A 25,677-nucleotide genomic window follows, 5' to 3' on the forward strand; every position below is an offset into this window, starting at 1 on the left:
CGAGATTTGGCGAGAATTTAGCTTCATTTCACGCCACCGACACCTTTTAGCTAGCTGGTCACCAAGTAGCTGCTCTTTTTTTCACCGAAAACAGCCAGATTCCGGTATGTAAATTATGTTATTGGGTTAGGTAGTGGAATAGGATGTAATGTCGACATATTAGACGTTGGATTAGCTTCGACCTTATTATTTGATGGTATTTTTACGAATTTTTTCTTGGCCATGTGTTGTTTCATGTTTGCTTTTGGTCTACCGGCATTGATAAAGTGAAGTCGGCTTATTTCTTGTATGTTTCCGGATCATCTGACGAAGTTGTCATATTAATTTCAGTAAAATAGACTAGTTCATATCATCAAAGTCTCTGAATCTCGTGTTTTTTGACGTTATGAAATTAGTTGTGGAAAGTGGTCGTTTTTGTTGAAGCTCAGTTTCTCAACATGGCGTCGGTTACTTGTGAAACAAGCGTCCTGGTTGATTTTCTTCTTTGAATCATTCGTTTTCTGGCATTTGTCTGATGGATTCGATCACATGTTGTTATCGCTGTTTGTTTTCTTCCTGACAGGTAAAATGTGATGTTAACCATGATTTAATACAAGATATTGAGTGACTTAGGCTAAAGCTTGAGTTATTTTTAGATCTTGGTGTAGAATTAGGTCACCTGCTTATGCCCATCAGGACTTCTAAATTTAACCTATTTGTCATGGAATATAAATTTCTTTTCAATGTCAGTGACTAGACTAGTAGTTTTAGTTAAACTTCTTCATTAGATCTATAATGTTTCATTGCCACATTTCTCCCAGATAGGTAATTCTGGTGTTTTAAAAAACCACTTTAATTCTTAATCTTATTTTAACTTTAAGTTACAATAACTAGGCTAAACAGTGAATTACTTAAAATAATAAGTTGATAATTAATCATTTATTTAATACTTGTAAGTGTTGGCTATGTCACTGCTTTGTTTCTGAGTAAAAGCCTACTCGTCTGAGATAATCAGTGTTGTTCCCAGGCTCACACAGAGGAAACTGAAAATGTCGTACAAAAAAAATGTTAAGTAAGAAGACCTGCTACATCAGTACATGCCCAAACTATCAGACGGTCTACCAGCCAGACTTCAGAACAATGCATTCAAAGTATGTGTCAGTGACCAAAGAGAAAGACTGCCTGAGAACACCACTGGATAGCCAGTGGAAGAACCAAGAGTGTTCGTGTTAATGTTATTACAATTACATGTATTAAATACACTCTTTGCCATTTATTCTAATAATCTAGACTAAAGGGTGGTCGATGGCTGCTGTTTCAATGATGCCCTGGTTCCTCAACAGGGGTGGGTCACTGGGTGTGTCTTTGAATGTTTTGTTTAACTTGATGCAACATTGGCTGAACACTGTCATTGTCACTCTTTGGTCATTTGTTCCTTGCAACAAAAGGTGTGCAGGTGTTGAAAGGTGGAATGCTGAGAACAGTGAGATGACATGTCAGTCGTTCAAATGATTGAGTGTTTTTTTTTTCTCATTTGTGATTGTTTTTTGTTATTCAAACTTTTCAAACATAGTTTTGTGTTGTATTTCAGAATTTTTATGAGTCAGAAGGCAGAAAAACCAACACTATCAGGCACCCGTCTGAAAACCCGGAAAAGGGGTAAGTTCAGCTTTGTAAGCTTAGTCAAGAAAACCTTTTACTTTAAATGGAAGACGAAAAGAGAAAAAAGTGATTGATTTAGTAAACAATCAAACACTGAAGAGGTTTAGAGAAAAACAGGCACATCAGAGTTCATTATTCAGTGCCATAACATAGCCATTTGCCTCAGATTCAAGTGTTGAAACCCTCACACTTGCAGAGTTATTTCAGAACGTAGCCTATTTGGGAAAAGTAACAGAACGTAGCCTATTTTTAATTTGCGAAAAGTACTTTGAAGCTAGAGGAAATGACAACTCTCAGCCTTTATGCATGTCATATTGCAGAGATTCTTTTCTTTGCTCCATGTACGAAATTTCCACAATAAATTCTAACGTTCAAAAATGAAAAACACTTCTCATTATCTATTTGATGTATTCCGCAATATTGTGCAATATTTTTTTCTCCAAAGGAAGCACTCAGTTAAACAGGTGCACAATACCCTTTTCAGAACAAGTTCTCTCCTGTGTTTTGTCTACAATCTTTGTTTTTTTTCTTTATCAGATGAAAAAGAAAAGTACGACCCTCACTCTTTTCGTGACGCCATCATCCAGGGACTGAATGAGACTGGAGGAGATCTAGAAAAGGTTTGTACTGAAACAGGGTCGGCACATGGATCTTGCTTGTAATGTTCAGTGTATTCTGCCGTCCAAGTAACTCTTAAACAGTGACAAGGCTGAATTTGTAACAGTATTTTCACAAATTAGGAACTGCTGAAGTCTGCTGTAACTAGTCTCAATTTTTTAAAACTTTTTATCTATGCTATGCGTATGTATTTTGTTTTTGTTTTTTCATGTGATGTGATCACTGGGTGTGAATTCAATAGTGTATGTGACTATGAATGAAATTCCAGCAGACAATGTGAAAAAGTATGAAACAGAACCGAGGACGAGTAACAATGATCTCCTGCTTTTGGTGGCACTGGAAAACATTCAGTGCATCTTTTTATGCCCCAGATAGACCCATGTGAATTGCACTCACTTTTTGTTCTTTACAAAATGCTAACGCTATTGCTTACAGCGGAAGAAAATATTTGACGAATGCTACTTTTCGGTGCTAATGACAAGTGACGCTAACACACAAAGGAGAGCAAACAGTTCCCACTTAGTATCTGTCACTGTGTGATCAAGGTGTAATTATTGTTATATTACAGGTTACTAAGTTTCTGGATGTTGCTGGGTCTCGCCTCAACTACAGGCGTTATGCTGAAGTTCTCTTCGACGTTCTGTTCGCTGGAGGGATTTTGGGTAAGGCCATGCTAGAGCCTGGTAGAAGAAGGGTCGGATGTTTGCAGAAAAGGTTGTTTGAGAGAGAAAGACAGGGGAGGCTATTTTCTTGTTGTGTTTCATTGTATGCTAGAAGCAGCTAGTAGTGAACTTTGGGACTCCAGATAAACATTTTGTACGAAACGTGCCCACTCGGAGAATGATCACTAACACAGGTTTCATTTGATGTAAATAATTTGACAAGCGCAGGTGTACACCTAATGCATGGTTATGTTGAAGCCTGTATAGCTCAGTGCTTGGTTGCCTGGAAAGGAAGGTGTTTCAAAACGTTGAAAGGGCAAACTTTGTGTTTTAGGGTTTTTAAAGAGGTATGTTCTTTTCTGGTCAACAATCTCTTTAAATCTGGTTTTCTCGTTTTGCAGCCCCTGGTGGTTTTATAGTAGAGGAGGGAGACACGACCAAACCATCCCGGACAGATGTGTGCGTCTTTAAGTGTGATGAGGCCACACATGACAAAATCAAAGGTTTTTATGAGGTGGGTACCTTTGTTAGTACTTGCTGATTATGCCTAGAGAGGGAGGATACATGCACTAGCAAGGAATTTGTAGCCCAGTGTATGAATGAAGGAGAAGGCTGGTAAACAAGCAAATACATTGCCTTTGTGGTTCAAAATGGACTGTCTTTACAGTTCAGGATGAAACTATTTTTTGCAGTGCACAGAGTGTACAAATTCACTGGCTTCAGACCTATCACGATGGTTTGTGTAATCTGTAGAGATAAAGATATTGTGGAAATGCAATTAGTTTTAGGATGGTGTTTAGAGACAGTTGATAGCACATAGGTTTGGATCAAGTGATTGCATGTAGTTTTTGTTTTGTTTTTTTAGCTGCAAAGGAATGTAGACCGACAGATTGTATTTTTTTGGTCTGAATGTTGCCAATCTGTTGTCTTTCATTTGTTACAGGTGTTCTACAAGCTAATCCGCAGATACAAGTACCTAGAGAAAGCATTTGAAGAGGAAGTCCGCAAGGTAAGGAGACAAATTTACCATGACAAATTCTTGGTACTTACTGTCTTTTATAACACATGGCTCTGATTCTGAAGGTAGCGGTAGAGTTGTTTTTTTTGTGCCGAGATTCATAAAATGACACACACACTGCAACATGTCTTTCACTACTTGCTGAGTGACAGAGTCTCATTGCTGAGTATTGCAGTTCTTTAAAATAGTACGGAAAGCTTTTTTGTTGCACGCGAAATGATGTGCATTGATTTCTTGTTCGGCCCTGCCAAGTGTACGCACACCTGCTGACTGACTTGAGCACTGGTCCGTGCACACACAAACAATCATTTCATTAACACACTCAGGTTTCTTTTATCCTTTCCAGCCGTACCATTCAACTGTGTGTGACGGGACGCTAACCGCGACAGGGCGGGAAGCGACCGGCGAGAAAAGCGCGCTTTTATCCGCAGAATGCATCGACTGCAGATCTTGTTTTAGCGTGGCAAACATAGCGAGCATCTCCTCACGCGTTACGACCTCGCTAGGGCGAGGAGCCGGTGAGCGCGAAACCGGTGAAAACACCGGTGCATGAGAAGTTGAGTCGATAGAGACGCGCGCGGACTTATTGGACACGGGGTCGAACACCCGCACGGAGGATTTTTCTTGCACGGCTGAAGGCTTAGCCGGTGCCGGCGAACTCGAGGTGCGAGTCTTAGCTTTAGATTTGGATTTGACTTGCTCCTTCCCTGGAGAAGGGAGGAGAGAGATAGGCTTGCTCTTAGCTTTGTCCGCCATTGAAACAAGTGCCGACACGTGGTGACAATCGCGGAGCGAAATTTGTAAATTATCGAAATGAACTCGAAATGAACTCGAAATTCGAAGGACGCGTCGAAAGAATAAAGGAACGATCTTACCAGAACGCTGCAAAAACCAGGACAGATGGCCTTCCACAAAAGACCACGAGAAAATATACCAGAGTCCCAACAACACGTGTGAACAATAGCGTTGAAGTGGGTGGAATGACGCCTGTTGGCGGGATCCGCGCATGCGCGGGCGGCCTATAGAGGGCGCGGGCGGCCGCTAGGGGAGGCAACTCCTGTCCTTAAGGACTTTGGTTTCTTTGGGGAGTTCCTCCCCCTTTACCAGGGTAGAGTACTACTTCAATACCTAAGCAATAAACTGAAGTTAATGCTAATTATGTGAGTTGAGTAAGTACATTAATTAAATGAAAATTTATCTTAGAAATTTTCGAATTATTTGCATGTTTGTGTTATTCTTTCCAGCCTTACCATTCCAACTGTGTGTTATGCATGTTGCAGGTGCTAGTGTTCCAGAAGGGGTTCACGGATGATGAGCGGAAGAAGCTGGGCATTATAACAGGCCAGCTCCTGGCGTGCGGTCTCTGCTCTGCCCGCGTGCTCACAGCGCTCTTTGAGGAACACTTGGTCAAGGAAGGTGAGAGGTTCTGTTAAACTCGTGCTCCAAGCCATCAGAATGTTGACTTATTGTAAGTCACTTGTTTGCCAGAGTTTTGTCAATGACAACTTACAGTTTCAAAAGGGGGGAAACCTTTTTTACTGGCTCTGGAGTCTTAGTATTCAGCAGTGTTAAGGCCATACCGTATTTTCTCTGCTTTTTTATATTTAGTCAAGTTTTGACTAAATATTTTAACATCGAGGGGGAATCGAAACGAGGGTCGTGGTGTATGTGCGTGTGTCTGTGTGTGTGTGTGTAGAGTGATTCAGACTAAACTACTGGACCGATCTTTATGAAATTTGACATGAGAGTTCCTGGGTATGAAATCCCCGAAGGTTTTTTTCATTTTTTTGATAAATGTCTTTGATGACGTCATATCCGGCTTTTCGTGAAAGTTGAGGCGGCACTGTCACGCCCTCATTTTTCAACCAAATTGGTTGAAATTTTGGTCAAGTAATCTTCGACAAAGCCCGGACTTCGGTATTGCATTTCAGCTTGGTGGCTTAAAAATTAATTAATGACTTTGGTCATTAAAAATCTGAAAATTGCAAAAAAAAATAAAAATTTATAAAACGATCCAAATTTACGTTTATCTTATTCTCCATCATTTGCTGATTCCAAAAACATATAAATATGTTATATTCGGATTAAAAACAAGCTCTGAAAATTAAATATATAAAAATTATTATCAAAATTAAATTGTCCAAATCAATTTAAAAACACTTTCATCTTAATCCTTGTCGGTTTCTGATTCCAAAAACATATAGATATGATATGTTTGGATTAAAAACACGCTCAGAAAGTTAAAACAAAGAGAGGTACAGAAAAGCGTGCTATCCTTCTTAGCGCAACTACTACCCCGCTCTTCTTGTCAATTTCACTGCCTTTGCCATGAGCGGTGGCCTGACGATGCTACGAGTAAAATGGCATTGCGTTCAGTTTCATTCTGTGAGTTCGACAGCTACTTGACTAAATATTGTATTTTCGCCTTACGCGACTTGTTATTTAACTCTCAAGTCCTCGCTGCATTTTCAGTGTGCAGAAACGGGTTTTTGTCTCCATTTTTTGTTCAAGTTTTTCTTTTTTTAAAGAAATCCAAATTAGAAATGCCACCTGCAGAATTGCTCAAGATTACAAATTCTGTTGACATCCCATATTGTATATTTGGTGATAAACTGAGTTTGGAGCTGCCAGCTTTGTACCATGATGTGTTTTGTTTTCAGGCATCTCTCTTGACAGCGCAGCTGAAATCTTTGAAGAATGGCTCTCTCTGAAGGATGTGAGGGAGGTGTTCTCTGCCCTCAAGAAGATGCAGGTCGACACTCGTCTGCAGGTCAGCATTTACATGGCATGCTAGTGGGGGCAGTAACCTAGTGGTTAAGACGTCAGCCTTCCGTGTGGCAGGTTTGGGGTTTGAATCGCAGTTATATCTGATGGGTTAAGGGTGATTTTTTTTCCGGAAAAATGTATTTTTTACAAGTAAAATGACTATTTCTAAGAATACTCACCTCAATTTAACTAATAGGAGTTACCTTACTTACGAGTGCTAGACTGAGAAGCGTCCTATGTTACCAGTACTAGACTGTAAACAAGGTCGCTAACTCTAGATTTCCGTCGGTATACCATTTAGGGGAGTAGTCTCCCTTTGTCGGTAGTACCTCTCTGCGCATGTGCCAATGCCCATAATCCCCAGTTTCAATTCGAAGCTATTAAGTCAATAGCGGGGTTGGTGGGAGGGTCTCTGGTTAAATTGAGGTGAGTATTCTTAGAAATAGTCATTTTACTTGTAAAAAATACATATTTCTTTCGAATACATCACCTCAATTTAACTAATAGGAGAATAGATAACAGGCTGGAGGGTTGACTTTCGATCGGTAATCTAGTGTCACCTCACCCGACTCAGCCCATTTGTCCGGAATCCCCCCTGTAAAATCGGGGGAAGAAAAGGATAGATCATCGGACTGAGAAGCAAGAAATCCTGAGTCGGGCGAGTGGCAAGTTGCATTGTTGCCACTGTGTCAACTTGCTCCAGAAAGGGACAATCGAAAGAAAGTCCCACCTGTCAATGTAGAGCTGGTTTCTACTCGATGGTCGTTACTATTCCTCTGATCACTTGTCTTTATCACTGTTGGGTTATGGTTATGACTTGCCATTATGCGCCTTGAGCGACCCAACTCCCCAGCAACGTAAAGTTCTGCAGGCGGATCAGGTGAACGACCTAAAAGATGAGGAATGGTCAGAGCTAACAATTCCTCTAATACCTTGAACTTATCACCAAGGTGCGTCTCTGCGACTGATCCTCCATTTAAGGGAGATTGACAGAGTTTCCAGAGATCCTGTAGAATTCTGGTCTGAGGCACCACTTTCCATGGCAAACAATTGTGCCAGTCGCATGAATGAATATATATATATCCTCTCTGAATTTACCTCTCTAATGAGGATGGTAGGCACAGATACCAGTGTAAATTCAGGCTGACTAGCTGTTCCTCCTGCGTGACAGGAAGTAAGCGCAAGTGCGCTCAGCAGTACGGTCACTGTCTGCACCTTACCTGTGCCTGTCTCAACGCATGTGGGGGCTATAAGCCTACCCTTAATGGTTATAGGTACCATTTGTCCTAGAATAGCCAGTGAAAGACAGCCAGCTGTATTGCCTTTACCCAAGGGGAAAACCTGCTTCTTACTTTGAAATTCCACACTTATAGCGTGAGGGGGTCCCCAGTGACCATGGGCATCTCTGAGCCCTTATTGGCTGAATGACCGCTCTTGTCTTACTCAAGAGGGTGCCATGCCTGGCATGCAACTCACTGAGAGGTCCCATTTGTGATTTCAGCAGGACCGTTTTCTGGCTTGATCAGCCAGGTCCTTGATCTAGGTTTTCTGTAAACATGGTTGTAGGTGGCATCTGCTGGGTTGTCTGCCCAGCATAGGTTTTGTGGGTTCTGGGACACTCCAGATTTCTGTAGAGCTCACAAGTTCTTAGATGACTATGCAGTGATGTTCTCCGGCCTATGGCCGAAGGTGCACTATCTTGGGCTGATGCAAAGTTCTGCCCCCTGGTAGTTGAACTCACAAAGATGTCTTATGTTGTGATCTCAGTAGTACTTCTGCCTAGATCACCCAAGTCCATATCTGGATTTTCAGTAGGCGTGGCTGTGGGCGGCAAGTGTTGCATTGTCTGACCAGCATAGCTTTGTGAGCTCTGGGGCACTTCAGCTGTTTGTGGAGCTGAGCTCTAGGGTGACTATGCAGAGTTGTTTTCAGGCCCCTGCCTGAGGCAGGAGGTGTACTCTCTTGGTCTGATGCATAGTTCTGACTTGACAAAGGTCTTAGTCAGCACCCGAGTTGCCACGTTTCTCGCCCAAAAACGACGCGTAGCCGTAGACTGGGAGTGAGTGAGATAGGCTGGTGTGGTATTCCTGGCTCCAGCTAGGATCTCACTGTGTCTCTACCTCAGGCTCTTCGAGCGAGGGAGAAAAGGCTGGTGTGGTATTCCTGGCTCCAGCTAGGATCTCACTGTGTCTCTACCTCAAGCTCTTAGAGTGACACAACTTATACTCACCCAATAACCTTGTGTCACCGTAGACTGGGAGCGAGGGAGATAGCCTTGTGTGGTATTCCTAGCTCCTGCTAGGATCTCACTGTGTCTCTTTCCTCCAGCTCCTTTAGCTTTTGAGTCCAGGCATCTGAGAGTCTACATATGGATGGGATGGACACATTCACCCACTGTCAAAGGTATTGCCGCACTCATTATGCCTTTCGGGGGAGGAATACCTCTAGGTCTTATCTCTGTGGTCCAGGGATCTTAGAGCGCTAGTTGTAAGAGGCAAACGAAGCTTGTCCAATTCAAGGTTCGGTTGGAAGGGGTGGCTGAGCCTTCCCAAATCCAAGTGTGTCTGTGGCCGTACCCAATACCCCTAAAGGTAGAGGAAGCTCTTCTTGTTCCAGGAAAATTTGACTCAATGATGGATGGACGTATGGTTTACCCAGTCCAAGATGTCTGGCAGCACTAATCAATCCGCATGGGCTGAGAGGTCCTCCTTGATCTATGAAATCTGGCCCATGGATCTCATAGTGCGGATGGCTGGCCAGACCTCAGACTATCTCTCAGTGTCCTTCCTGGAAAGTCCAAGGAAAAACGGGCGGAGTCACCTCGGGAGACATTCCCTCTTTAGTCAAGTCTGTCCGTCTCTGAAGCATGACGTAGGTTGAGTGCTGTCCCTGTTGAAGGGTTTTGCCTTGACTTGGTTTGTTTGTTTGCTTAACGCCCAGCCGACCACGAAGCGCCATATCAGGGCGGTTCTTGACTTGGTCCAAGGATGATAACCATGAGGTTTTGTAGCCTAAGGACTGCCTGACCCTGGGGTAGGTTGTCTTCCAAAAGCTGCTGATCATCTCAGGGGCACCTGCCCAGTGATCTTAAACGGCCCATCCCTTCTCTAGGACGTCTACTGTCATCTCTCTTGTTGATGCTTCTGCCAGAGTTGTTACCATTATCAGTCGAGATGTGACCTGTTACAGGTGTCGGACATCCTCTGTTGAGTGTCGACTGTACAATCTGACATTTCTATCATCATCCCATGGCTGATGCGGGTGTCAGATGACATTCAGGAAGAAGGGGCAACTCTTACAAGTTGTTACGCTGAGTCCGTCCACAGGTCATGAAAGCATTCTGTACTTGACGATCTCAGAGCACTTCTTCCCCCGTCTCTGCGTTATCTCCAACAGCTCCCCGCCTTGTGATGTAGCCTGAACATGCTCACCCGTGTTGCCCGACGCTTGTATGGCAAGATTCTTGGGCCTGTTACCCTGTTGAACAAGCTCCACTCCAAGTGTGAGTGATCTTCAGAGTCGTTTCCTCAGGCAAATGTCTTGAGACACTTTGATTCCTCTTATCTTGGTACGCAGTGTCTGTCTTGTAGCTGTGTATCCGAAGGAGACATCTAGAGACCTCAAGAGCTTGCAGTATGCATGGAAACTGATGTGACTACTATACCCTGTTCAGTTGTCCACCGCTGTTTGACTGGTGATCTGTATGCAGATTGCAGGTGCCATCTTGTTACTGGTAGGGCGGCTCCCCGGTGTGAAGGTTGTAGCCTCTAACCATTAGCTCTCCATTCCAGGTGATGAAGATAACTAGGAGGCTCTAGGCATTCTCCTCACACTCCCAGACTTCTGTGTAGCCGGGCACTGCTGAATATGGTCAGGCGTGAAGTGTTGGTCTAGTTCCAAGAGCGTTAAACATTAGGTCTTCCTCAGTCCGTCAGGAGGTGGTAGACAGGCAATGGGGGGCGGGAGCTGTCCTTCCGGTGCTGAAGCATCGCTACAGGCAGTTTGCAGCACTGAATACTGGTAGTCAAAATGCATGAAGCCACCATCATGATGGGGAACCCTGGCAAAGAAAGTGGTGGGAGGGGCCCAGTCCTGTCAACCGCCGTGTTTCGGGGTCACCTCAAGGGAGAGGTTGCAGACGAGGCTGTAGCTACCTCAGGGAGATTCTACTCATGTTACGCCCAGTGGACGTCTTGCCTGACAGCTGGAGGGTCTGTCATAAGCTGTCGCAACGATCCTGGGAGTTATCAGGGCGAAAAGGAAGCCTGTCTCTTCCTGTGCTTACTGGAGGTATTCCCCCAGAGCGCCGACATTGTCTGTTTGATAATGTCTACGTATATAAAAATACATGTCAAAATGACTTAATTCCCCCTCGTACTGATAACGGCATGGATGTGCCAAGAGTTTATCCAGTACCTTTCTCATGAGAGTAGCCGCTCTGTCTAGGAGGCATAGTTAATTGTGTGTTGTAACAACATCCGTTTAGCAAATATGTTATATTTTCCATAATATGAAATGATAAACATTGTATCCCTTGTATGAACCTGACTAGAGCCAGTGTTATTTAAGGGCGGCCTCTTATTGTTAGGTCCTGTTGTCTACTTCTGAGAACCTAGTCGTAGGATTAGGTGACAACAGTAGAGATGTGGCCTTGTTAAAGGTCAAAGGCTTAGGTTTTGCCTACGAACCAGGAATAAGTAGAGGCATGACAACATTATAGGAAGCTCCCCTGTGAGTATTATTCAGAGCCTTGCTCGATCTTGCATGTTGTGAAAACTCAGCTGAGTGTAATACTCATGTGTTAACAACCAAGTTTATTCATGCCCCTAAGGCATGGTTTCAACTGTATATTATTCATAACATGTCATTCAAGTGTAATGTACATCAATTGTGCACTGGAACAGAACATAAGTATATATGTGTGCCTGTTCTAATTGAATTTGAAGAGCTGTCTCCTGGCACTGTGGTATCAACAGATTTTAGCTGAGTGTAAATCTCAAAGTGTAAACACTTGAGTTTATCCATAAGTTAAATCTTTTACCACTCAGATAGCTGATTTAAACACTCCATGAAAATGGAATTTGTAACATCAACTGACTTCTTTGATACCCTTTGCCAAGAAAAAAAAAGGATTATATCCCAATAAAGATGTCCCATCTGTGTTTGCATACACTTTAATTCTTCCTTGTCAATCTAAAAAAATTTTAATTTTTAAATTTTTTATTTTTTATTTTTTTTTAATTTTTTTTTTTTTTAAATATATATTTATATATATATAAAACATCAGAATATATATATATATATATAAAATATATATTATATATATATATAATGTGTATGTATGCACGCATACAAGTTTACAAGTTAATCCAGTTAAGTTGGCAAGGAAAGTATTCTTTATCCAATTTGAAGAAGTACCACCATGTGGTCTCTGTGAGTCCACCATGATCATCTGATCAAAATACCAAAACCATAATCTGCCAACCGCAGAAAACATCGTTTCCCAGAAACATAGGAGAGAGAATTACTTGCCTTTCTCTGAGAGTAAAGGAAGTTCCCTCCGTAATATTCCCGGAGGCGCATATCTCAATCTCAGTGTTTGGTTTTCTTTTCAAGCGGGCGAGGTTTGTTGTTGTTATTCTTCGATACAACCCGCTTTCAGTTCTATCAGCGTTCAAGCGTACTGCGGTCCGTATCTACGCTGCCCGCAAAAGTCATCGCAGTTTGCAATGACCGAAGTATTCATACGCCATATGTAACATTCGCGGGCGCTCTGTGCCTTCAGTTTAATCAGCGTTCAAGCGTACTGCGTTCCGTATCTACGCTGCCCGCAAGAGTCATCGCAGTTTGTAATGACAGAAGTATTCATACGCCGTATGTAACCTTCGCGGGCGCTCGGTACTTTGTACGCCTAAACATTCGGATCAGAAATGCGCTTCCGGTCGGGATAACGCGCATGGTAAACCTCGCTGTAGTCGATAAAAAGCTGTTAAAACGCAAAAAACTTCCGGGTAATTTCGAAGTTGAAGGTCTTGTTCGTATTCCTACATTGATGTGTAGGGTGACCTGCCGTTGCTTTCCATTGAAAGCGGCAAGGTAAGTTATCGTTCGCGGAGTTCTATTGCGCCAATGAAACCGGTCCAACCGCTGTAAATATCTGTTCGACATTCGTAACGACTGAGTAAAGAATAGTTGTCGTCCAATTGCATGTTCACTAGTTAAAAAAGACAAGTAACGGAGCCTGTTAGGCTCTGTGTGTCAACAAGGTATCATTGATGATTGAAGTACCTTCTACTTATGACCAAGTAACTTTGTTACATTTTTAAGCCGTTTCACTTTCATTTTCACGGTTCGTTACGTTGTTCAACGTGATGAATCATTGAATGTATACGGGCGTAGTAATCGCCCTTAAAAAGGAAAGCCCAAACCGTGATTGAAGGTGAATGTTGTAGTTCCTGTGAAGGAAGTCTTCTTAGACGGGAAAGGTCTAAATACACGTCTAGCTCCCCGTAGCAAGAAATTGAAACTGGGGATTATGGGCATTGGCACATGCGCAGAGAGGTACTACCGACAAAGGGAGACTACTCCCCTAAATGGTATACCGACGGAAATCTAGAGTTAGCGACCTTGTTTACAGTCTAGTACTGGTAACATAGGACGCTTCTCAGTCTAGCACTCGTAAGTAAGGTAACTCCTATTAGTTAAATTGAGGTGATGTATTCGAAAGAAATACGGCCATACACGCAAAATCCCACTCATACAAGACACAAGTTCTTCAGCCATGAACGAAAAAAAAAAAGAATGTATGCGGTTAAAACTTTGTCACATGTTCCTGTAGCGTGAAAGCCCGAGCTCCCTTCTGGCTGTGTTCCCAGGAAACAAGAAATTTACCACAAGCAGAACCGTTGGTATGATCCATATCACTGAAAGTTCCCAGAAAACACGAAATTTACCACAAGCATAACCGTCGACATGATCCTTATCACTGAAAGTTTTTATTACCATGCGAAGGGCTTTGTGTGTTTATCACAAGCTTCAGTGATACACAGGCATGAAAATTCTCCGTATTTTCCGTATTTTTGAAAAAAATAAACCGTATCTTTTTTTATTTTCCGTATTTTACCTTTTTTTTTTTTTTAAATGTTTTTTTTTTTTTTTTTTTTTTTTTTTTTTCCTAGTCATAGTTATAGTAAAATAGTTTTGGGGCCATGTTTAAATCCAATTTTAAGGCTCAGATAGCCCCAGATTGCACCAAATTGCACCCTTGAAAAAATTTTTGTCCGGGGGGGCATGCCCCCGGACCCCCCTAGAAGTCTTGGCGCTTTGCGCCTGCGAAACTTGGCGCTTCGCGCCTGCGAAACTTGGCGCTACGCACCTTCGAATTTTGTTTTCAGTATTTTATATTTTTTCAGTTTTCATGCCTGATACACTTCCTTCCCACGCTTCTATGACTGGTAAATTTGTTGTTCCCCAGGAACTAGCCATAAGGTAGCTCAGGCTTTTCAGCACAGTTGAAGGATGCTTTGTGTTTGATGTTGTATGGTTACTTCCCTTGGTAGTAGTAGTTGTGTTGAAACTTTATTTTTGTTGGCTGTGATCACGGAAGGTCTTTCTATGATTTCACAGGTTGAACCTTTGGAGGTGACAGTGCTTTCAACCCCAATGTTAATTTCACACCCCAAAATGTGTTTTAATGCAATTAAAGTTCTATGTTTAGGATCAATACTGGTGTATGTATGACTATGAAACAACAACAGATGGCGTTTAGGCCAAAAAAAAAAAAGGTCTGTTTACGGTAACCCGACCGACCCTATTTTTTTCGCGCGACCCTAGACTTTTTTTTGGCATTTGGGGAAAAAAAAATCTTGGTTTTTTTGCAAAATAACGTAAAAATATGGTTTTTTGGAGGGAAGAAAAAAAACAATCCCGACCTACCGACCCTATTTTTTGGGCCTATGTTACCGTAAACAGACCTTTTTTTTTTTTTTTGCCTTACCCAACTTTTAAGTTGAAAAATGCCTGTGGTTTGTAGGAGCTGCTTCCACTGAACAAGCGGAACAAAGAGACATACTGCACATACTTCCGGGAAAAAGGCCTGGGCGCCATCGCTGACATGCAGATGTCTTCCCAAGCAAGCAAGGCCAAGAAAGAGGCGCAGGAATTGCTGTCTGAGATGATCACTAATGAGAGTCCTGTTGCTGATGTGAGTAGCATGTGATTTATTTATATGTGTGCGCACAGGTGCAAAGAACATTGTGCCACATGTGAAAATAGTGTAAAAGGAAAATGTCTCGAGTGCGTATATATATCTGCATGCTTTGTGTGTGTGTCTGTGTGTGTGTGTGGGTGTCTGTGGGTATGTGGGTGTGGGTGTGTGCATGTGCATGTACACGATTCTGGGGCCGTTACAGGGAGTGCGTTTTGTAAACAAAATTATTAAGTCCTATTAAAATTTCTTACAGCGGTCAAATGTCCTATCCATGCCGTATAACTAAGGACATTAGTCCTATACGTGTGGATTAGTAACAACATCCCCTAGACTGACTGCTTTTGATGGAGAATGATAATTCGTTTATGAATCAATTTCACAGATTGCCACTAGTGTCTGAGATATTAACTCATCAAAAAAATTGCTGCTGCCCATAAAGCACTCAAGGGGCGCTGATTGTTGGCATGTGTCAATGTGGAGGAGTATTCTTATCCCATGCGGCGCCCTTACCAGATCTGAGGTTGTGAGTCCAGGGCTCGACAATAACGAATGCCCGACAGCCCGGGGCAAGCGTTTGAACCTGTCGGGCAAGTAAACCTTATGACCAGCTGCCCGACGGGGCAAGTGACAATATGTCAGTGAAAATTAAAATGTATTCAAATACCTTGGCGTACAAAGGACCAAACTTCCGAAGAACAAGACTCTTCCAATGTTTCCCCCAATGTTATCGATCGCTTCTGCTAACCGGAAATGCTTTCGTTCATGTATTCACCCCATTCAGGAATTTCCGATTTGGTGACATTTCTTTAATCTAACGCGGCTTCTCATTGGTTTAGGTCACGGCTAAGAGCCAATCAATGAAGAGCTATCTGAAAACTGAGAAGCACAGTTCAAAATGGCTTCGCAGTCGTCGATGTTTCCTTTTTAACAACTTCAAAGCGCGGTGTAGATGACACAGACGATGGTTCGAAACGAAAATCCCAGAAGAAGGCATTCGAGGCCTGTCGTGACCGGAAATTTCTCTCATCTTGGCTTACGGAATTCCCGTTGGTAAAATACGACGACGAAAAGTGTCTGATGTTCTGCAAGGAAAGGATTTTAACGTTTACATGTTGTGTTGTTTTCAATTAGTTGTAAGAAAGAAATGCTTGCAAAACATCTTTGAGCAAAAGAGTCAGTGTGTTACTGTTTGCGTTACTCCGTTTTATTGTTTTATATCTCATTCTCTATTTAGTTTATTGTGGCAAGTAAAATAAAAATGGGGCAAGTAGTTTTGATGTGTACTTGCCCGAGAGGCAAGTTGTCAGAAAAGTTAATGTCAAGGCCTGGAGTTGAATCATATACACAGGAAGGTCTGCTGTGCATTACCTCACTTCAGCAAAGAGAAGTTTCAGGGTTATGTACCCGCCCTGCTTGTGGGCACTCCTTGTGCATTATTCTGTTCATTGGATGATTGTGGAGAATTTATCTGTCATCTGTATTCAATCACATATTCTTACCTCAACTCACATAAATGGCATTAACTTCAGTTCATTGCTAAGATATTGAAGTAGTACTCGACCCTGGTAAGGGGGGAAGTAACTCCCTAAGAAAAACAATCCGTAGTCAAGGACGGGAGTCACCTCCCCTACCGGTAACCCGCACATGCGCGGTCCTGCTACCGGCCGTCATTCCACCCACTTCAACACTCCTGCACAGACGTGTTGTGGTACTCCGGCATATTTTTTGCCTTGGCCTTCGTGGAAGGCCATTTGACCCTGGTCTTTGCGTTGCTATCTTTAGGTAAGATCGTTTCACTATCTCTTCGCTGCGTTCGTTCGAGTATTTTCGTTCGTTTGAGTATTTTCGCTGTTGTAATTCATCTCCACGTGCGCGTGTTTGATATTGCAAATGGCGGACAAAAACTCAAAAAGCAAGGGCAAACTTGTTTCCCTACTCTCTTCACCGGGAAAAGAGAAGGATAAAGACAAGTCTAAGTCTAAATCAAAGACGCGTGCCTCTGTGGCTTCTTCACAGCCTACTTCTTTAATTCTGGTTACGGACCCGGTGACTAAGAAGACAGAACGGGTTTCGCTCGACTCTACGTCACCGGTTTTCCCTACGCGGGAACGTTCTTCTTCTCCTCTCTCGCGCTCGCAGACGCCACGGTCTAGCGAGTCCGTGTCGCGGGAAGAAATTCTGGCTATGTTCGCAACTCTGAAACATGACCTAGTTGCCTTACATTCGGCGGAAAGGCCTGTCGCTCCCCTCCCGCCTGGCGTGGGGGGGGTGGCTTCTCTTTCTAGGCTGCGGCCGTCCGCGACGATCACGTCGGCCGATCTCGGGCCGGATTTTTCTGGTTCGGTTGCGGATTCCCCTGCCTTGTCAGGGGGGTTCGCGGCCTTAGCGCCGCCCGGTTCCAGCGCTTCGGCGTTGGGCGGCGTTTGTGGGAGTCCCCATCTTTTTGGGGGCTCACACTTGCCTGCGGGCCTGGGTTACGCTCTTGCGTTGCCGGGTTCGCAGACGGCTCCTCCCCGGCAGTACACCGTCCATCACGTGGCGGGTGCGCTAGGGAGCGGCGTAGCGCGCCAGCCTGCCCCCCTGGGATCAGTTTCGGCTGTCCCGGCCTCTGGGGGGCAGGCAGCAGCGTCTTGTTTGCCCAGCTCTGGCCTACAAGATTCTGTCGGCGGTCATCGACCTGTAGCTCTTGGTTCGGCTGCCGCCGTTCCTGGTTGGAGTTCGCAGGGGGTAGGCTCCTCTGGTTGCCCCTCGGGGCTTCCGGTCGGGCCTGCCCGCGGATTGTCGTCCTCGACTTCCGGTTGTGCTGTGGCAGGCACTTCCGGTGGAGGACAGCGGGCTAGTGGTTCCGGTGGCAGTGTCCCTGCTATCCCGTCCCTGGTTACGCATCGACTTCCGGCCCCGACTTCCGGTTCCGCCGCGGCGGTTCCGGTTGTCGGCGGTGCTGTTGGTGGACAGTTTGCGGCGCTTCCGTCTATTGTTCAACCGACTCTAGCCACTTCCGCTTCCGTGGACGGGTGGGTTTCCGGTTTACCGGACCCTCCTTCTGATGGAGATCAGGAAGGTTTTGGAGAGGAACAGGAAGGGGATGAGGATCGTTCCGAATCCGTTACCCCCTTACGGATTCCCAATAAGCTGGGCCCTACTCTGGAGTTGGCTGCGGAGATAACCTCACGGTACTTCCCTGAGGGTGTCTCCGCCGACTCTACTGTTGTCGCACCCCCTCCTTCTGCTTTGGCAGACTTTGCGGGCGCGGGGGACACGAGGGCGAAGTTCCGTTTCATGGAATCTCCTTCCGTCCCGTTTGTGATGGCTCAGGTGTTGGCGGACGCTAACACACCCTACCCTCTTTTGGCTGCTCATGGGGAAGCCCCCCCTTCTGCCCAGCCTTGGTTAACCTCGGCTCAGGCAGGCGGCGGCCTCCCAGCCAACTCAAGAAGATCGCGGCTGCCTAGCAGGCCACATTCTCTTCTCTCCTCTTTTTCGCTGCCCACAGCTCCACTTCCGGTGACTCCGGAACTGGCTCGCTTGCGGCAGGATGGTTATAGCCGAGATAGGACTTCCGTTTGTACGGAACAGAGTCTACTCGGGCTGGAGGAAAGCGGGCGTTCTTCCCTTGAACTGACCTCTTTAGCGGAAACGCTCATCCGGTCTCTCACGAGAGCCATCGCTTCGTCCATCGAGCCTTTTAGGTTTCGTGACGATGCTATTGAGGCTGATGCTGCCATGCTCCTGGCGGCGCTTGCGAAGGTCACTGACAGTCAGATGACGCTTGCTGCTCGGCTCTACTCTCAGGTGGTGTTCTGGAGGCGCGAGGCTTTTCTTAACGGCTCTCGCCTGACGGATAAGGCCACCATAGACTCTTTGAGAGTCTCTCCCTTTTCAGAGGGTGCGTTGCTGGGGTCTCGCTCTTTGGATGCCCTTCGGCAGCAAACTGAGGAAACTCGTGACCAACTTGTGGTGCAACTGACGGAACTCGCTCTTAAGCAGCACGGCAACAAACCACGGAGTTCTACGTCAGCGCCAGACAGCTCTTCTGGGCAGCAGTCGTCTCGCGCAGGTAGGGGTGGGTCACGGTCCCGTCCTTACCAGCGTAAACCTTCCTTCGGGAAGCGGGGGTCTGGGCGCAAGCCCAACCCCCAATGAGCCACCCCCGATCCAGTCACCCCCCCCAGCCTCTACCCTTTTGGTAGCAGGCGGCCTCTTCCGGGTCCTGACAGCTTGGCTGTCTCGGACAAGCAGCCTATGGAGCATGGGGGTGATTCGATCGGGGTTCCGCCTTCCTTGGCAGGAAGGCAAAGCCCCTTCGTCCAGGGCGCCGGCCAACTTCCGGTTTCCGGTCAGCCCAGACGCTCAGGAGACTTTACAGGCGGAAATCCTTCTCTTTCTGCGGAAGCAGGCTATAGAGGAGTTTCTCGGCCACCCCTTCTTGGGACTTTACGGCACAATTTTGGTTGTCCCCGGGGTGTTGCACCAAGGCATGGTGTTCGATTCACGGGAGTGGGCAGTCCGTCCAACTCAACGTCGTTTATACAAACTGCAGGCGCGCCCTTTTCAGGCGGCGCTCAGTCCAGTCTGGAATCCGACGTCACACGGCTGGGACGTCTCAGTTCCGTTTTCGGGGTCTGGTCGCAGCAGACCACGCCTCAGTGGATGAACACTCCTTGGCTTCTGTTTCATCACTTTCTCTCCGCTTTCCAGTGCACCCATTTGTTGTTTCTTTACGACAACACGGCGGTCTCTGCTTATTCCAACAAACAGGGCGGGTCCCGATCTCGGCTGTGGTCCAGCCGAGCATGCGAGACTCTCTCTTAGATCCTGATCTCGGCTCGCTATCTGCCCGGCTGCCTGAACGTCCTTGCCGACGTCATCAGCCGTTCCTTCCAGATCCTCCACACGGAGTGGACCATCACCCATCAGGCGCTCCTCCTTCTTTGGGCGCAGGTAGAGCGTCCGATGGTCGTCCTTTTTGCCACGAGATTTTCACGTCGCCTCCCGATCGTTGTGTCTGTTTCCGGGCCCGGAAGCTTGACAAATCGACACGATGACGATCAGCTGGGCAGGGCTAGAGGCTTACGCCTTCCCTCCCACTCCACTCATCGGAAGGGTTCAGCCTAAAGCCGACTTGGAGCGGCTTCATCTCCTTCTCGTGGCACCGCGCTGGCCCAGTCAGCATTAGTTCCCGGACCCCATGCGGCTCACCAGCGGCCCGCCAATCCCGCTCGGCCGCCGGCGAGGGGAGCTTTTCCAGCCCAGAACGGGGACTCTGCACATCGCCCCGAGGGCCTGGATCCTCACGCCTGGAGAGGGTTCGGAGATCACTGGGGTGCTCAGGCGCCTCCGTTTTCGCTTTTGGACTTAGGCCAGAAAGGCTCACAGGCCACCTCCTCTGTCTACTAGTCACACTGGCTGGCTCGGACTCGATGGTTTGCGGCTAATAATGTTGTCCCGGTCGCCCTGCGATCAATGCAGGTCGCAAACCATCTGGCATGGCTCTCCGCTCGGGGACGCGCCGCGTCCGCTTTGCGCGCTCGCCGCTCAGCCATCTCTGTTACTTTTAAGCAACTTGGACGCTCCATCTCCCTCGGGGGAGTTATCGCGAGTGTGCTAAAGGACGCGGCCCTCAGTTCTGCAACGGAGAGAACTTCTGTCCCGGCTTGGGACGTTCTTCTAGTACTCGAATTTCTCCGTTCTAGTGCTTTTGAACCTTTACAAGACGCTAGTCTCTCTGACCTTACGCGCAAAACTCCCATGCTCATACTGCTCGCTTCCGCGCGGAGGGGCAGTGAGATCCACGGCCTCTCAGGCCTAGACCGGGATATCACTTTCGGAAGAGACGGCTCGGTTTCACTGCGTGTCCGTCCCGATTTTCTCGCCAAGAATCAAAAACCTGGTCCACTTTCACCGATCATTTCCATTCGGCCTCTCCGGGACATTTTTAGCCCCCGGCGATCCGGATTTTTCTAACTGCCCGGTACGCGCGCTTAAGGCTTACTTGTCGCGCACCGCTCCGTTTCGAGCATCAGCTCCGAAGTTGTTGTTTATTTCGATCATTTCAGCCCGAAATAAAGACTTTGCAAAAACCACGCTTTCCAGATGGTCTTCCACACTTATAAGGCATGCTTATCAGTGGTGGCAGACACAAAAAGGGGGGGGGGCAGTCAGTCCTTCCTCCTCGATCACCTCGTATGCACGAGGCTTGAGCGTGGGCAACTTCCTTAGCTGTCCTCAAGTCTGGAAGGATGTCAGACGTCCTCAAAGCTGCATACTGGACGACTCATGATGTCTTCCTCAGCTACTACCTCCGGGGCATTGCCAGCACTTACCCGGACGGTACCAACTGCCTCCCAGCTATGGTTGCCGCAGGCCAGATACTTCCAAGAGATTAATGTGAGTATCCCACCGCCTTTATGTGCAATCTGCCATTTATGTGAGTTGAGGTAAGAATATGTGATTGAATCGAAAATTTCAAAACTAAATTTTCATTTAATTAATATACTTACTCAACTCACATCGTTTATACCCTCCCATCCATCCCCGCTAACATTATATGTGTTACAGGTGTGTGTTTCCGTGGGGGAATGACGGCCGGTAGCAGGACCGCGCATGTGCGGGTTACCGGTAGGGGAGGTGACTCCCGTCCTTGACTACGGATTGTTTTTCTTAGGGAGTTACTTCCCCCCTTACCAGGGTCGAGTACTACTTCAATATCTTAGCAATGAACTGAAGTTAATGCCATTTATGTGAGTTGAGTAAGTATATTAATTAAATGAAAATTTAGTTTTGAAATTTTCGATTATGGCTGTTGATGTATGTCCTGTTTGTGGTGTTTCAGATGTTAGAGTTTTGTCAGGACCTGATTCAAAAGCAAGGCATGTCGGAGACGGAGGTTACCATCACAGTAAGTATGAATGTTGTGTGTGCAAAAGTAATCACCTTTTTGGGTGAAAATCCTTGGTGTATCATCGATACAGGTTTCTGAAAGTTATAAGAAATAGACTGCTTATATCCTCAGACCAGCGATCGTTCTAGCCACTCTAAAAAAATCGCAATCTTTGCTGACAAGAAGAAATTTTGAGTCTGACCACAAAAAAATCCCTTTGTCATGGTAACTGCACCAACAAAGGCTCGGATGTACAGTAGTGAATACTTATTTGATATCTAGTTAAAGTTGTAGAATAACATAATTTGACATGTATGGTGGACATACAGCACAACTTTCAGTCATGATTTGTGTAGACAGCCATGAAACTTTGCTCAAATATTTGGAAATGTCCAGTTATGTCTGTGTGGGTAAAGTTTTGAACCTATGATTTCTGATGACACTTTTTGATGTTTGAACACCTGAATGATAACCCGACTCGTGTCAGATCTGGAACACGGTGATGATGACGTTTCTTCATGTTATAACACCTGAATGATAACCCAACTCGTGTCAGATCTGGAACACGGTGATGATGGCGGTGGAGTGGAACAAGAAGGAGGACCTGGTGGCGGAGCAGGCCATGAAACATCTGCGTGTCTACACACCCCTGCTGGCTGACTCTGCCAAGTCGGCCAAGGCGGAGCTGTCCCTCATGCTGCGCGTCCAGGAGTTCTGCTACGAGAACATGAACTTCCTCAAGTCCTTCCAGAAGATCATCATCATGCTGTACAAGAGTGAGTACAGATTGCTTGGCTGTGTTCGTTGGTTGCTTGGCTTTGTCATGGTTTTGTTAGTGGCGAAGGTGAGAGTTAGCGATATAAAAGCATGCATGAACACTTTACAGGGGGAATTGTGATATGTTGTTTTTAAACATTCTCGGTATTAAGAAAAGTAAAACGGAAAGAAAAAGAGGGGAAAATAAAGGGAACGTTGTATGGTTCGGTAAGGGAAGTTACCCATCGGATCTGGGATCTACTACAGCATTGTAAACTAAAAAGAAGATACAGTGTTAAGGCCCAGGTTTTGCTATTGCAGACCTGTTTACCTTTACTGTTTTGGAGTAATTTATAACTATTTTTTGTAGGATTTTGGGAAAATATTCTCCATTTGAGTCTAGATTACGATTTTCAAATGTGCTCTTAACTTAGGTTTATGTTGCTAATGCTGGCATTTGTAACTCTGGAGCTACTATTTGTTCATCAGATTACTCTTTTTTGACTTGACCATTACTCTTGTCAAGTTTTGGGGGTAAACATGTCTGCTATTTCCAAATAAAAGTGAGTCCTTGTGTAATAAGCATGCGGTGTTGTCTGTTGCAGCTGATGTGCTGAGTGAGGACACCATCGTGCGCTGGTACAAGCAGGCCCACAGCCCAAAGGGCAAGAGCGTCTTCCTCGACCAGATGAAGTCCTTCGTCGAGTGGCTCGAGAAGGCCGAGGAGGGTGAGTTCATGTACCCTCTCTGCAATTTGGAAGGGGTGAAAGTTCACAGAGCATTCCAGATTTAAAGAATAGTTGCTGGATAAGTGGTTGAATGTTGAAAAAAGAAATGTGCAAAAACAATTGTGTGTGCATTTGCTTGCATTTAGTGGCTCCCAATTGTGCCTAAAATCAGTAAAATATTTCTCCTTTGTGGGGCTTCATCTTCTTGACCCCAAACAGAGACGGTGCTCCTTGAACACGCAAAATACCTTACAGTCAATCAATCAATATGAGGCTTATATCGCGCGTATTCTGTGGGTACAGTTCTAAGCGCAGGGATTTTTTATTTTTTTATTTTATGCAATTTATATCGCGCACATATTCAAGGCGCAGGGATTTATTTATGCCGTGTGAGATGGAATTTTTTTACACAATACATCACGCATTCACATCGGCCAGCAGATCGCAGCCATTTCGGCGCATATCCTACTTTTCACTGCCTATTATTCCAAGTCACACTGATATTTTGGTGGACATTTTTATCTATGCCTATACAATTTTGCCAGGAAAGACCCTTTTGTCAATTGTGGGATCTTTAACATGCACACCCCAATGCAGTGTACACGAAGGGACCTCGGTTTTTCGTCTCATCCGAAAGACTAGCACTTGAACCCACCACCTAGGTTAGGAAAGGGGTGAGAAAATTGCTAACGCCCTGACCCAGGGTCGAACTCGCAACCTCTCGCTTCCGAGCGCAAGTGCGTTACCACTCGGCCACCCAGTCCAACAGCCTCCTGGACCACTAGTTTTTCTCCTGACTTTCCATTTTCTCAGCTCTCATACCTGGTTTTGAAATATTAAGGGGTTATGCAAAAGAAGGGTATTGTGGGGGGGGGGGGGTGGGGGGGGGGGGTGGGGGGGGTGGGGGGGGGGGTGGGGGGGGGGTGGGGGGGGGGGGGGGGGGGACTGCGATGCACTCGGTGGATACTTGTTCCATTTCTTGGTGCATGTGGGTTATGTCTGCAGCATTAGTCAATCCAGGCATTTTGTGAAAAGTTAAAGCATGCATGCACTTACCACATAATTTTTTTGGCAAAACTGTCCAATTCGGCATTATTTTGGTCGCTCTGTAAAGTTGTGCTGGCTGTCATGCTTTTATCAGTGTGTTTAAATTACCATTTTCAGAGTACATAAGTAGTTGCCAATCAAAGTTTATTGTTGATTACTATGTTTCAGTTTATTACTTTGTTTCAGTATAATGTTTTCTTACAAAAAAAATGTCTTTCTGTGTGCAGAGTCCGACGAGGAAGAAGAGGCTTAGTTCAAGTGTCACACAGCAGCTATTCAGGTCAAGATGTCTCTCCTCTCCTTGGCATCGATCTTCACATCTCTTCTTCTTCATCTGTCCTTTTTCCCCAGGGACAGAGACCATGATATCAAACTGTCCGTTGCAATGAGTGTCTTGTTTTTTTTCCGTTTTTTTTTTTATGGTGAACTCGCAACTCAATTGAACTTAACACACTGAATGCATGAATTACTCCCACCATTGTTTTGAGAAGCGCCTGTCATTTATTTATAGTTATATGCTGATATAAGGGAGTAGCATGTCCTATGTTTCAAATTACCGAAGACTCATAGCTTCAGGGACTTTGTATCTTCATCAAAAATTGGCCCATTCCCTCTACCCCTTTCAGAATGTATTATTCTATGATCATTGGAAGATGGTTTACGTTGAACAAGTTTCTTTTGAAACCCACTGTCTGTGTTTGTTTGTCTGTTGAAGTTCCCGTCTTCACTTTGTTGATGTACATTATTCTCTCACGATGAATTTAGCTAAGCTGTGGTTGAATGAAAATGAACGTTGTAGTTCGTTGATTTGAATCATGCAGAAGATCCAACTTATGTCTGTAGGAGTATCTCTTGTGTGTGTTCGTGCGCAGTCGCCATGTATATGACTGATTCCAGGGGTGTTTTTTCTCAGTTTTTTTGTCTACTCACCACGCTGTGGTCACTTGTTTGTTTTTTGCAGCGATAACTTTTAGAAATAATGAATTAAACTCCTGAAATTTTTCATTTTTGAATTGTGGTGTTTGTTTATGTGAATGGCTTTGTTCTCTGGCTTTTAGTGGATGCTTTCTTAGGAAAGGCACACGCATGTTCAAAATTCATACGCTACTTTAAGATCACTGGTTGAAACTCACTTGATCACTATTGCAGAGACAAATACACTGCATTTTATGATAATTTGAGGGTTAGGTTGTTTGTTGCCATGATGAAAAGAAATGGTGAATTTGGCTTTTTGAAAATATAGAAAACCCACTAGAGCAGTATTTGGTGGTCATTTGGCATGTGAAATGTCCACTTTTGTGTACATTGCTATGAATTTCACTCTTGAATCTGCCACAAAAGACACCTGAAGT

The 25,677-nt window shown here is 45.2% G+C and overlaps 1 protein-coding gene across 1 annotated transcript; it reads left to right on the forward strand.

The window, feature by feature from the left end:
* The first annotated feature begins 5 nt into the window (after window positions 1-5).
* On the forward strand, window positions 6-25,330 carry LOC138947266 (eIF5-mimic protein 2-like). The gene is made up of 13 exons (XM_070318707.1): window positions 6-104; window positions 1,571-1,638; window positions 2,179-2,261; window positions 2,828-2,921; window positions 3,323-3,435; window positions 3,865-3,930; window positions 5,220-5,355; window positions 6,600-6,709; window positions 14,738-14,908; window positions 21,747-21,812; window positions 22,351-22,570; window positions 23,156-23,278; window positions 24,553-25,330. Exons 2-13 carry the CDS (start codon window positions 1,578-1,580, stop codon window positions 24,576-24,578), a joined length of 1,269 nt encoding a protein of 422 aa, XP_070174808.1. The 5' UTR covers window positions 6-104; window positions 1,571-1,577; the 3' UTR covers window positions 24,579-25,330.
* Window positions 25,331-25,677: the final 347 nt, after the last annotated feature.

The sequence above is a fragment of the Littorina saxatilis genome, linkage group LG14 (genome assembly GCF_037325665.1).
Source record: "Littorina saxatilis isolate snail1 linkage group LG14, US_GU_Lsax_2.0, whole genome shotgun sequence".
Classification (NCBI taxonomy): domain Eukaryota; kingdom Metazoa; phylum Mollusca; class Gastropoda; order Littorinimorpha; family Littorinidae; genus Littorina; species Littorina saxatilis.

Excerpts from the sequence above, each read along its gene's own strand:
- LOC138947266 (XM_070318707.1), top strand. The coding sequence starts at position 1,578 with ATGAGTCAGAAGGCAGAAAAACCAACACTATCAGGCACCCGTCTGAAA. Across the intron at positions 6,710-14,737 it reads AGGTCGACACTCGTCTGCAG|GAGCTGCTTCCACTGAACAA; the intron begins GTCAGCATTTAC and ends TGTGGTTTGTAG. Across the intron at positions 14,909-21,746 it reads ATGAGAGTCCTGTTGCTGAT|ATGTTAGAGTTTTGTCAGGA; the intron begins GTGAGTAGCATG and ends GTGGTGTTTCAG.